The sequence below is a fragment of the Chelonia mydas genome, chromosome 14 (assembly GCF_015237465.2).
Source record: "Chelonia mydas isolate rCheMyd1 chromosome 14, rCheMyd1.pri.v2, whole genome shotgun sequence".
Classification (NCBI taxonomy): Eukaryota; Metazoa; Chordata; order Testudines; family Cheloniidae; genus Chelonia; species Chelonia mydas.
Window position 1 is genome coordinate 36,844,445 of NC_051254.2, and position 13,701 is coordinate 36,858,145.

The 13,701-nt window shown below is 50.2% G+C and overlaps 3 protein-coding genes across 4 annotated transcripts in view; 2 read left to right on the top strand and 1 right to left on the bottom strand.

Moving 5' to 3' along the window:
- LOC119567701 (zinc finger protein 883) overlaps nucleotides 1-8,586 on the top strand; it is a 65,083-nt gene extending 56,497 nt beyond the window's left edge. The window contains exons 4-5 of one of the 2 annotated variants that reach the window (XM_037914764.2): nucleotides 1,567-1,680; nucleotides 2,044-8,586. In XM_037914764.2, coding sequence (XP_037770692.1) covers nucleotides 1,567-1,680; nucleotides 2,044-3,665 — 1,736 coding nt within the window. In that variant the 3' untranslated portion in view covers nucleotides 3,666-8,586. The remainder of the gene's footprint in view (nucleotides 1-1,566; nucleotides 1,681-2,043) is intronic. The other variant, XM_043527990.1, reaches the window with a different exon arrangement.
- LOC102936186 (butyrophilin-like protein 2) overlaps nucleotides 1-13,701 on the bottom strand; it is a 1,677,894-nt gene that overhangs the window by 787,188 nt on the left and 877,005 nt on the right.
- Nucleotides 1-13,701, top strand: part of LOC114020220 (butyrophilin subfamily 1 member A1) — a 1,361,724-nt gene that overhangs the window by 562,943 nt on the left and 785,080 nt on the right.

Sequence of the window (13,701 nt, forward strand, 5' to 3'; positions counted from 1 at the left end):
CCTAGCTCCAGTGTGAGACACCCTTTTATCTCCACATCTCCTTCCAGGAAACAGGGGAGTCAGAAACCTAATGGACAGGCTAATTCATCCCCATCTCTCCAGCTTTCAAGGGGCCAGAAGCAGGGTATTGCCGTGTGTAACGAGACTGGTTCTGGCGGGACCCAACTGAGAGTGCCAATTCAGCACAAATTTCTTAAAGCAGGGCAGTTACGGCCCAAGGCTGGGATTTCTGTGCACACCAAGGCAAACCAAACCAGCCAAAGAGAGAAGACTTTGGTTTTACCCCCCCTGGCTAACCATAAGTCACACAAGAATTCCCTTAGACACTCCAGTTTCCCAGTATCTCCACCAGTGCCACTTGTTATGGGAACAAATGGTTATGAAAACCAATACCCCAGTAAAAGAAAAAAGGTTCTTTCGATCCCAAAGGACCAAGCCCCAGACTCAGGTCAATATACAAATCAGATCTTACCCACAAATCACGCTGTTGCCAATCCTTTAGAATCTAAAGGTTTATTCATAAAAGGAAAAAGATATAGATGAGAGCTAGAATTGGTTAAATGGAATCAATGACATACAGTAATGGCAAAGTTCTTGGTTCAGGCTTGCAGCAGTGATGGAATAAACTGCAGGTTCAAATCAAGTTTCTGGAGGACATCCACAGCTGGGATGGGTCATTCAGTCCTTCGTTCAAAGCTTCAGTGTAGCAAAGTCCCTCCAGAGATCAGAAGCAGGATTGAAGACAAGATGGAGGAGCTGCAGCCGCTTTTTATATTCTCTTGCCATGTGGTCTGTCTTTCTTTGTTTCAAAGACAAGCTGTCCATCACCTGGCCTGGAAAAACCTCAGAGTTCTGTCCATAGGCAGGTCCCTGCATGCCTTGCTGAGTCCCAAGGTGTGTCTGCCTTCTCTCAGTGGGTCAGTTGTATAGCTGATGGTCCTTAATGGGCCATCAAGCAGGCTAGGCAGAGCTGGCACCAACTTGTCTGGGGTGTCACCCAGAAGCATAGCATAAGTTTGGAATACAGACAGTATAGAGCCGCTACTTATATCTTTAAATACAAAAATGATACATGCAAACAGATAGCATAATCCTAACCAGCAACCCATAACCTCATCTTAGATACCTTATTTGACCCCCTTTATACAAGATTTGGTGCCACTTTGGGACCTTGGTTGCAGCAATGTTCTATACGGTCCCAGTTCACGTCAATAACGTCACACCCTGTCTGTATTATTTCTCCTTCATACACTGTTCACTGGCCCTCTTGGGACTAGTTCCATAGGTGGGGAGGGCTCTAGGTTCTGCAGGCTTGGAAATAGGCAGGAGTTTAACACCCGAACTGTGTGTGTGTCATCAAGTCCCCCAGAGCACACCTATCCTGAGACCTCCAAGTGGGGGTGTAACAACACCTCCTTCCCAGCTCCCAGATGTCGTCTGCTCCCAAGGGGTCTGAGTTACCACAGTCCCATGTAGGGTCAGGTTAAACTCAGGGAATGTTCCTTGTCACAAATAATCTACCAAGACTCTATGAGCCCTGACCTTTCCTGATTTCACCCTGAGCAGGATTCCCCATTCCCAAACCTGATGTGATCGACCGTCTGGAACGAGGGGAAGAGCCATGGGTCCCTGATCTCCAGGCCGGTGAGGAAAGGGAGAGCCTGAGAGGCATCTGCACAGGTGAGGAGTCAGGGAAACTGAGACAGAACCATCTTCCGAGTAAAGGAAAAAGCTGGGACTCCCAAAATGTGCCATGAGCGAGCGCCCTCAGTTCTGCCCCATCTCACCCAGGTCAGGGCTGCAGTCAGCAGGTGTTGTATCATCAAGCAAAATAGCAGCCACGGCTTCCCACCCATCCTGTTAACTGTCGGGAATTTCCCCCCTGACTTTACTTCCCTGGGAGTGTTTGAGTGGGATGTGGAGGCAGAATCCAATGTCTCCAGCTCCCCAACAGTCACTGTGTTGTTCGTTACCCCTGTGCTATTCCCCTTTCTGTCCTTTCTCCCCGACGTAGGCAGTGATTCTGAATTCTCTCTCTCCCAGCAGGTGATAGGACAGTGAGTGGGAACAAGGAAGAGAATCAGCAGCAGGAAGGTCCTCGGAAAGTGGAACCGCAGGAGATAGTTTTGAGAAGAGCTGAAGGGAATTTTTCCCAGTGCTTGGAACAGGGAGAAGCCTGGGGAGATCAACACAGATCAGTGATGCAGCTGAGAAACTATCCCAGGAAGAAACTAAATAAATCCATTGAACGTGGCGGAGGATGCAAGGATCTCAAGGAAACCACAGTCCAGCAGACAAGTCACAATGAAGAGAAATCCTACAAATGCCTTGACTATGGGAAAAGATTCCATTTCAGTGAAAACTTTCTTAAACATGGGAGAACCCACACAGAAGAGAAGCCCTATAAATGCCTGGAATGTGGGAAAAGCTTCAGCGAGAAGTCAAACTTTATCATACACCAGAGATTGCACACAGGAGAGAGACCCTATAAATACCTGGAGTTCGGGAGAAGTTTTAGTCAGAGGTCACTCCTTCTTCCACATCAGAGACTGCATACAGGAGAGAGACCCTATAGGTGCCTTGAGTGTGGGAAAAGTTTCAGTTTGAAATCAACCCTTAATAGACATCACAAAACACACACGGGAGAGAAACCACATAAATGCTTGGACTGTGGGAAAACTTTCAGTCAGCGCTCAAACCTTATTAAACATAGGGGAATCCACACAGCAGAAAGACCGTATAAATGCTTGGATTGTGGGAAAACTTTCGGTCAAAGCTCGTACCTTATTAAACATAGGAGAATCCACACAGGTGAGAGACCGTATAAATGCCTTGAGTGTGGGAAAAATTTCATTCGTCACTCACACCTCACTAAACATAGGAGAATCCACACAGGTGACAAACCCTATGAATGCATCCACTGTGGGAAAAGTTTCATTGAGAGAACAAAACTTACAAGACATCAGGCAATCCACACAGGAGAGAGACCCCATAAATGCTTGGACTGTGGGAAAACTTTCAGTCAGAAGTCACAACTTATTATACACCAGAGACTGCACACAGGAGAGAGACCTTATAAATGCCTTGAGTGTGGGAAAAGTTTTAGTCAGAGCTCAAATCTTATTACACATCAGCGAACTCACACAGGAGAGAGACCTAATCTATGCCTTGAGTGTGGGAAAAGTTTTAAGCACAGTTCATCACTAATTAATCACAGGAGAATCCACACAGGAGAGAGACCCTATAAATGCATTGAGTGTGGGAAAAGTTTTATGGAAAGTTCATCCCTTACTAAACATGGGAGAATCCACACAGGAGAAAGACCCCATAAATGCCTTGAGTGTGGGAAAGGTTTTATAGAAAGTTCATCCCTTACTAAACATGGGAGAATCCACACAGGAGAAAGACCTTATAAATGCCTTGAGTGTGGGAAAAGTTTCAGTTTGAAATCAACCCTTAATTCACATCGGAAAACCCACACAGAAGAGAAACCCCATAAATGCCTGGACTGTGGGAAAACTTTTGCTAGGCACTCATCCCTTATTAAACATGGAAGAATCCACATGGGAGAGAAACCTTATAAATGCTTTTACTGTGAGGAAAGCTTCAGTAAGAGCTCAAAGCTTACCAAACATCAGAGAATCCACAAGGGTGAGAGACCCTAGAAATAGCTTGACCGCAGGAAAAGATTCAATTTGACTTCACACGTCGGTGACCCACAGAAAATAATGTGGGGGAAGCTGCATTTGGTGGTCCTGGAGTATCAGGCACCTGCAAATCCGCACAGTGAAGAATCCTCTGAGATGTTCTCAGTGTGGAAAATGCTCCAAGTGGAGCTAACACCATGTTGGACATCAGAGACCCCTCCGCACAGCAGGGAAATTCTCTGAGTGCCCTGATTAGGGCCGGCCATGGTGAGAAACCCACTTCCTTGTTCCCTCACACATCAGGGGCATTTGGCTCCCAGGGATCCATCTGCCCACTGCTGGGGCGAGGATCCAGAGGCAGCCGAGCAGCAGCTGGTCAGTGACAGACTCCCCAGGCAGAGGAGGAAAAGCCCCGATCAGCCCCTCCTCCCTGCTACAGCCCTGGCTGCTGAGCTGATGGGCCACAGGTGGGGGATGGGAGAGAGAGAAACTCCTCCAGACGCTCCCTCTGCCTGGCTGAAGTTCCCCCCTCTCCCTTCCCCTCCCAGACGGGGTTCCCCTGCCATGAGGATGAGGAGAGGGACACTCTGGCCAGGCCCCAGCTTCACTCTAGATACCTGTCCCCATCCCCCATCTTCCACCAGCCCCTGGGCTGGGCTCCCCCACTTACCTGGAGCTGTTCCCTGCAGGGGGAGTGTCCCTGGGGGCTGGTAACTCCTCCCCTCCCCCAATCCGCAAAGGTGTTGGGTTCTGGGGGATCAAAAATTGAGGGACCAGGAGGATGGGTTTTGGGGAGGAAACTGGGGATTGAATGGTTGGGGCTGGTGTAGCTAGGAAGCAGGGGGAGCTGGGTGCTGGGGCTATCGAGTGTTTGGGGATGGTGGGATAAGAGGCGAGGGAGAGCACAGGGGTAGCGAGGTGCTTCCTCTCCTCACTCACCCCCTCTGCCCCTTCTCCCTGCCCCCACTGCATTCAGACAGCACCACTGGGAGGGGCTGATTCCTACAGGGCCTTTTGTGGGGGGCCTGGAGATCCCACCTCTGACTCCGCAGCATCAGCCTCCGAGCGTCTGTCTATGGTAGGAATCGTGGTCAGGATTAGCCAGTGCATTTTTGTGACCCTGCACTGGATTTCGTAGTGTAAACTCACCCTGAGCATTTTATGTGTAAGACTAATGTTTTGTCATGGATATTTTTAATAAAAGTCACGGACAGGTGACGTGTCCGTGACTTTTACTAATAATATCCATGACAATATGGGGAGGGAGAAGGCTCCATCACCCATGGTGCTGGGGCTCTGGGGTCTTATGGCGGCTGGGCAGCTGCGGGGGCTCTGTCTGGGAGTTCCCCCCACCATTCTTGGCTCGGAGCTCCTGGGCCTCCCGCCACCTGTGGCAGCTGGGAGCTGTGGGGAGCCCCAGCCACCCATGGTGACTCAGAGCCCTGGGAGCAACCCACGGCGGCTGGGAGCAGCTCTTGGCTGCCACCGGTGGCAGGGGGACCCTGAAGCTCCGAGCCACCATGGGCTGAAGTCACAGAGGTCTCTGGAAGTCGCAGATTCCATGACTTCCGCAAATCCATAACAAAATCATATCCTTACTTATGTGTTCTGACCCCCTCCCATTCGCAGAGTGATCATTAGTCCCTGAGTTCCCCCTGTGGGTCTGGATTTTCTCATTCCCAGATAATCAGTCTCACATTACTCCAGGCCCTGCTGAAAAGCATTAAAGTGTTCTACATTTTCTCCCTTATGCACCAGAATTAACTAGATGCTAAAAAAGTGGGGAGCAGAGACAGTAAAATATGGTGTTTTAGCTTCTGTGCTATTTCAGGGCGATGGGGTGAATCCCAGGGATTCCCTCTTTCCCCCAGCAGCGTCACCCTCCACACTCAACACAGCAGCTTCTGTCGCAGCAATGGAGAGTTTTATCCTGTCCCCGTTCTACCCCTGCACCTCCCAAGGTGTCACTTTCCGCCTCGTCCCTGGCTCTCCATGCTTAGGAATCACAGTTTTGATGTCTATGATCTTAAGTCAGACTCTGGAGGGCGTGAGAAGGAAGTGTCACAGACCTGGGAGCGGGCGGGGAAATTCCAATGAACCTCAAAGCACAGTTTGACTTGTAGCCCTGTTTCCATCTCTTGGTAAAATTGCTTTCAGTTTTTGTCTAGGCTAGTCCAGATCATTTGTAGATGGGAAGGTTTTTTGTCTTTCTTGCTCATACTTTAATTATATTGATGCTCAAACTTTTGCAACTAATACAACCAAATAATGAGGTGAGAAATGAAGCCTTTTTAGCCATTTCAGAAGAAAATAGGTACCTTTTTCCCCCCTGATTTTGAGTCTTAAAGGATTCACTGAGATTTCACTTTATGAATGTGAAAGTGTTTTATAGATTGTGGGTTTTTCTCTCTTCGTGAAGGCCGTTAGGTCACATACTTTGATATTGGTTTAGTTTGACAGGATGTCGCTCAGATTTGTTGAGGACTTCACGAGACAAATGGTCATTTGCCAAAATCGTCCTTTTTTAGATTTTATTCTAATCTTTATATAACCCTTTGTCATGAGATTTTTGTGTGTGGTTTGAACAATGACAGTGATCAGTATCTCTCAGCACAAGCACTGATGGTGCGAACTAGAGTCACAGTGCGAGAGGCTGAGACTGAAACGGGGAATGAAGTTACTGCCTGATCCCTGCAGAGCTGTGAGATACTGTTGGGAGGGGGAGAAGTTGGGGGAACTGAGCTGGGAAACTGCTGGGTTTGCTCCTCGGAGCCAGACGGCTGAAGCTCAGAACTGTGAACTCGCTGCACCAGTGCCAGAGAAAAACTAGAATTGGACTGTGAGTGTCGCGTGAAGCTGCCCCTGAGCTCTAAAGGGCCATAGACAACTTCCCAAAAAGAATGATGGGGGAGGGGGCAGCATCTCCCTACTGCTGAGATGCCGAGGTTGGACACATGCAAGAAGGGAGCCAGGGATGTCAACAGACCTGGGCCAGCCTTGGAGCCAGGCCGACCCCCAGCATTGAGGCCAGAGGGAAATGGGGAATCTGACAGCCCACCTGGTCACCGTGACACTGCATCCCGTATTCTTCACAGAGATACTATTACAGGGGTGGGCAAACTTTTTGGCCCGTGGGCCACATCGGGGTTGCAAAACTGTATGGAGGGCTGGGTAGGGAAGTCTGTGCCTCCCCAAACAGCCTGGCCCCTGCCCCCATCTGACCCCGCCCACTTCCCACCCCTTGACTGCCCCCCTCAGAACCCTCCACCCATCCAACCCCCCCTGCACCTTGTCCCCAACTGCGCCTCCCAGGACCCCTGCCCCCCCCCCCGGGACCTCACCCCCTATCCAACCTCCCCGCTCCCTATCCACTCCCCCACCCCCTGACAGGCCCCCTGGGACCCCACCCCCTATCCAAATCCGCTGCTCCCTGTCCCCTGACTGCCCCAACCCCTATCCACACCCCCGCCCCATGACAGGCCCCCCGGGACTCCCATGCCTGTCCACCCCCCACCTTTCCCCGTCCCCTTACAACCCCCCCCCCCGAACCTTCGCCCCATCCAACCGCCTCCTGTTACCTATCTCCTGACGGACCCCCAGGACCCCCTGCCCTTTATCCAACCCTCCAGCCCCCTTACCATGTGCCGCTCAGAGCAGCATGTCTGCAGCCGCACCGCTCGGCTGGAGCCAGACACGCTGCCCTGCAGGAGCGTGCAGCCCCGCTGCCCAAAGCGCTGCCTGCGTGGCAGCATGGTTGCGGGTGAGGGGGGACAGCAGAGATGGGGCCGGGGGCTCAAGAGCCAGGCAGGACTGTCCCGTGGGCCAGATGTGGCCCACAGGCCGTAGTTTGCCCACCTCTGTACTATTATGATATGGTTATGGCATAACTAGGATGTATTTTATACAAGATAGCACATGTGAGATATCATTGAAAAGGTTATGATTTACTGAATATGATTATCCTATTTGTATGCATCTATCATTTTTGTATCTAAAGTTAGGAATATTGACTGTGTATCTGTATTACAAATGTGTTTACACCTGGGGAACGCCCACTAAGCAAAAGATTGGCAGTCTAAATGGCTGGCTGGGAAGGGCCATTAGAGAGAACAATAGATCTTCAACGAAGCTAATCTCCCACCAGGGAGCCTTCCTGAGGAAGCTACAAACCACCTCCAAGTCATGGCTGCTGGGATGCTACAGGGTCATGTGACCAGATCACCTGGTACTGGACTCCATCTTGGAGAACCAGTGTTTTTCCACTGAAAGGCGTGGAACCAAGCTTGGCGACAAAGGGTTCCCACCATATGCAAAAGCTATTTAAGGCAGGGGAGTGACATTATCATGGTTCTTCCCTTATTCCCTGCCCAAAGGAGACTCTGGGAAACACCTGAGGAAATAGGACTGAACTGGGGGGAAGTGCTGAACCCAGGCTAGAGGGGTTTCTAGCCTGTGAAAGGAATACCTGGGAATTTTAAGCTGCAAACAAGGGCAGGTGACCCTCTTTAAGAATCCCTGAAACCGGCTTAAATCATCATTTAGGGTGAGAAGTTGCTATTTATATCCAATTTCTTTAGTATATTAAACTTAGATTGTGTTTTGTGTATTTGCTAGGTAATCTGCTTTGATCTGTTTGCTATCCCTTATAATCTTTTAAAATCTATCTTTTGTAGTTAATAAACTTGTTTTTGCTTTATCTAAAACCAGTGTGTGTGGAAGACATAACTTAGAGCAGAAAGCTGTTGTCTGTTCCTCTCCACATTGAGGGAGGGGGTGAATTTCAGGAGCTTACGCTGTACAGTTCCCTGTGCAACGCAGGATGGTATAATTTTGGCTTTAAACTCCAGAGGGGGGTGCATGCCTTAGGAACTCTCAGGTGCCTTATCTGTGCCTTCCCATGCAGAGCTGATCACAGAGTCTGTATGAACTCCAGCTGGGTGTGTCCCTACCTGTATGTGTGCTGGTAAAGTGCAGACTGAAGCCTCGGAGAGGGCTTGGCAGGCTGGTCACAGCAGTGCAGTGTATAGGGGGCACAGGCTGGTTGGATAGGGGGGCTCAGTGGTACCCCAGTTCCAGATGGCACCCTAGGAGGAACCTGTCACAATCCCCTCCCCATCTACTGCAGTGTCCTGCGTGGGGACAAGAGAGACTGTCTCTGCCCCACTCACCCCACACTGCATCTCTCTTGTGACTAAGCCCCTGTACCTCATGTTAACCACTTCAAGATGGTTATGATATATTGTATATAAAGAGTGCCTGGTGAGGAATCATTGGAAAACTGATGATCTGCTGAACATTATGCTGTTGAAATGTGTGTAACACAACTGCATGTAGAATGGTGAGATTTTAATGTATGTTTGTTACTAGGGTGACCATATTCTAGGTCCCCCAAAAGAGGACACTGATGGGCAGGGAGCTGGGGGGTTAGAGTTGTGGGTGCTGGGGGGGTGCGGTGGGGGTATTCATGAGGTGAAGGCAGTGTCGGTCACCGTCACAGTGGCAGGGTGCTGGCACAAGCCCAGAATGCAACGACAGGCATCAGTCAGGACCTACCTGTGGGACCCCCTCCCCAGGGCTGGGAGCTGGGGCCTGGGTGGGTTGGATCTGGCAGCAATCTATCAGCTGTAGATGCAGGGGCATGGACCAATTGGGAAGTGACCAATCAGGGCTGTTTCTGAGCTGCAGCCCATCTGCTCTGCAAAACCCCAGGACATTTGCTATTATGGGAAAACCCCGCTCAGACAAAGAAAGCAGGCTCATAGAAGAGGCTCTGTCTGGCAAAATCCAGATGTATGGTAACCCTATTTGTTACTGAAATATGTCATCGTTCTGGGGAACATCCACAGACTAACTCCTCAGAGATGACAAAGGACCGACCGTGGGTGTTAGAAAACTCTTATCTGGCCATCCACCAATAGGAAGAAAGGGGTAAACAAAGAAATTTACAATTCATCTGAAGGATGGTTTGGAGCTCATATAAGCCATGGAGTTGCCTGACCCAGCAAAGACTTTTCCGTTAGAAAGGGTCTGAGTATAAGAAGGGTGGGGGGAAAGGACTCTGTCCACCTCCACTCCCCCATCACTACTTTCAGTAGCATGATCACTTGAAAGACAATAGGAGCATCATTGAACTCGGGGGAGTAGTCCTAGCTGGAAGGCTTTCCAGTGAGCATGGACTGCTAAAAAAGCTTTTGTGTGAGAGAAATCCTTTTGCTTGTAAGGGTACGTCTACACGCCAAGCCAACAACTATGTATATTAGGTTGACTTACAGCCATCACAGTAATGACTGCGGAAGCCGATGTCCACACGACCCTCCTTGGGTCGGTGGGCGCGTTCTCACCAGGAGCACTTCCACCAACCTAAGAGGGGCAGTGTGGGGAGCTGAGAGCCCAGTCTGTCATCTCCAGCGGCCGCTCCCACCTAGGAGCCTGACTGCCCCACAACTCTGGGTGGGCTTCACCCCTCTCCACTCCCTGTTCCCTGCAAAGAGCAGGGTAAGCCACCTGGGGCTTCTTGTCCCCCCAGCGTTCCCCTCCCAGTTTGACACCAGATCATTGAAAGCTACAGTCTTTCAACCAGTTGTGCACCCACCTTATAGTAATTTCATCGAGACCAACGAATTCCTCCCTGCTGGTCAGAACTGAGTCTAACCCGGCTGCCCCCTGGTTACTTCCCCCATCATCAGAAAGCAGAAGTTGTCCCCGACGCATTCCCAGGACTTACTGCACATTGGGTGCTGCTAGGATGGCCAGGTGTCCAGGTTTCAACCGGAAAGTCCAGTCACAAAGGGGACCTAACAGTGTGCGGTCAGATCTACTGACTGGACACCCAAAGTCGAGTTACTACGGGTAGGGGAGGCACTGGGTCATCACCTGCCCCTGCCCCTACTCAGCCGGGGCTGCCTCCTACCTGCATTGAGCAGCTCCAGCTCCCAGCCCCGGCTCCACAGGCCAGTCCCTCCTGACCCAGGCAGGGAGGGGGAGAAGAGGAGTTGACGGGGGGAGGGCAGAACCTTGGGGGAAGAGGCGGAGTTGGGGCGGGGCCTCAGGGGAAGAGGCGGGGCAGGGGAGGTTCCGGCTCTCCTGCTGGAGTGTCCGGTTTTTAAATATTACCAAGGTGGCAACGGAAGTAGCTAGCTGAGAGGCTGTGAAAAATATGAACAAGCATACACATATCACTTTTCACAGCAGCAGACTTAACTAGCTAGCAATAAATAAATTACGATGTTGATGTTGTCTCTGGGTAAGGGGACTGTTGGCCCCCCACTGACACTTAGTGGGGTGGGGGGTTGGTTGGCCCTCCCCAGCACCAAAAGAAAGGGGAACGGCCAGTGGGAAATCAAAATCCTGAGACTGCCAGTGGGGAGGGGTCAGCACTCCAGGTCAGCCTGATTGACAGGGCAGGCAGGCCAATGAGGGAGTCAGGAGCAGTCCAGAGCCGGGTGCTGTGAGCAGCTGGGGAGAGCGAGGGGGGACCCTGGGCAGCAGGCTTGCAGCCTGGACTGAGAGGCAGATCATAACCGTGACTGGGGTCGATGCTGGGAAGAAGGGTCCTGACACCTAGAGCATAAGGGCACCTGGCCACCGCCAGAGCAACTCTCCAAGGTGCTGCATCCCGGCAGCACAGCCAGGGCCTAGGCAGGAGGCCTGGGACGTGCGAGGAACAGACTGTGAACTGCCCGGGCATTCCAGAGGCGGCTGGTTGTGGTTCATCCCACAGAGCGGGGTGATGGGTTTTCCTTTCACCATTCCCATTTTTTTTTATTACTTGCTGCCGAATGAATTGTATTTGTTCTGAACTCTGCAACGCTCAGGGAAGTGTCCGGAGCGGAGAAAGCACCCCGGAGGGGGGACACCCTAGATCCTGTCCTGGGGGTCGAGCCCCACAGGAATGCTGGGTCCAGCCTTGTCCGGGTTATGGGGTCTAGAGTGGAAGGGGAGCCCTCAAGGTTATTCAGGTCTCTGGGTGAAGGGAGTGGGAGTGAAGACTCCACCCGGGTGGTGTATAAGCCAGGAAAGTTCCTCACAATAGCGGTACCATTCACCCGCTTACCTCTGTGCATATTTATTGGTTTTTCCTAAATTTAATTAAATATTTTAGGGAAAAGTGTCAGAGCGGCCACCAGCGAGAGCCACCAACTCTGAGGCCACCAAAAATTTTGTCGTGAGAACCCCTGGGCTAGATGATCCTGATGGACCCTTCTGATGTTAAAGTCTGTGAGTCTAAGGGCTTGTCCCCACTGGCAAGATTAAAGCGCTGCCATGGCTAGTCGTGGCACAGCAAAAAACCACCTCCGTGAGGGGCGTAGCTCCCAGCCAGCGCTGGTGCGCTGTCTACACGGGCGCTTGCCAGAGCTGAAACTTGCAGAGCTCAGGGGGGTGGTTTTTTCACACCCCTGAGTGAGAAAGTTGCAGCCTGTAAAGTGCCAGTGTAGACAAGCCCAAAGAAGCCAGACACAGAGATGCGAAGCGCGGTGTGGGGGATATCGCTAGGACCCAGGAGCAGCTGGGTGGGAGCGATCGCTGGGGTCAGTCCCGGCAGCAGGAAGTGACTCGCAGCCTGTGAGGACACAAATCTCAACCCTCCCCTTTTGCAACTAGGTGCAGTTTCCGCCACGCAAAGTGACCATCTTGGCTACTTCTCAGGACTTGCTACTGCCTGGCCACGGTTGCACATCAGGAGGGATGGGGTTTTGGTGGAAAACACTCACGATTTGCTTCCTCCTTGCTAATGTGCCAGATTGATTTTACCGCCTGGTCCAGGGGTTGCGAATCAGGAGGGATGGGGTTTTTGTTCGAAAACAGTCACAGTTCCCTCCCTCCTAGCTAATGTGCGCGGTTGATACGTGAAAAGGGAGGTAAGGTTTGGGGGTACCGAGCATGCCCATGAGCCCAAGGTGATACCACAGTGGCCCCTTTGATTTTATTCACTGGCTTCCTAATTGCTTATTTCCAATGACTTGGATGCCCATGCACCTGTCACTGATCTAGGGATGGTTGCAAATCAGGAGGGATGGGTTTTTGTGGTTGAAAACACTCACGATTTGCTTCCTCCTTGCTGCTTTTATAATTTGCATTATACACATGGACACAAATACCGAGAATATTTTTTTTCAAATGAAAAACATTTATTATTATAATCTGGTATTTAAAAAAAAAAATTTCTTTTGGTTGCATTATGTTTTGAACAAGAGACATTTAAACATAATGAGTTTTGGGGGTTTTTTTTTTTTTGGTAAAGAAGGGAACTATGCACAATTTTTGCAGTCGTACTCTTTCTTCTCATCAGTCAGGTAGTCTTGATTGGTTCCTTCTGGAATGCACGGCATATGTGCCCACCTCTTACAAGAATCACACTGGACCTTTGCTACATAACAATTGAGAAAATGAAATCGCAGAAGTTATAATGTTACACATACTTTGCATTCACCCATGCTATTCCTTCCACATGTCAGCATTACCTAACAGATGCCTATCAGCATGATGAAAATGTTTACTGATGTGGAATTTTTTCAAGAATCATGATCCTTAGGCAGTTTATGGCATTTATTTCTCATACAATTCTGTTTCTTACCATCGTGTAATCCTCAGTTTTCCCTGTTGACAAGGTTGCAGAATGTGCAGTATTCCTCCACACTTTCTGAAAAATCAATATAGCACGGTGAAATGATGAATACGTTACGACCAACACTGAAAATGCAAACCTTGAGTTATTAATTAATGTCAATATTTTAATCCAGTCACTGGTTTGAATATATCTTTTTCTTTTTTGTGAGTCATATTTTCTCAAATTTTTACTTCATTGCAGCTGTATATATGAATATCAATTTCATTCAACTGGTCGATCAATAGCAACCATTCACCCCATTCAGATTTTTGAGTACTCTGGCAGTGCTTTATGCTTTAACATCGCTGCCCCCTTTATCACATTCCCCCCCGCATCAGCGGCCCTGCCATAGGGTCCGGCAACGCGGCTACTGGCAGGGCCGCCGACAGTGGGGGAGCAAAAGGGGCCCTGTGTTCTGGCAATTTACAAGAGCCTGGTGCTCCTGGC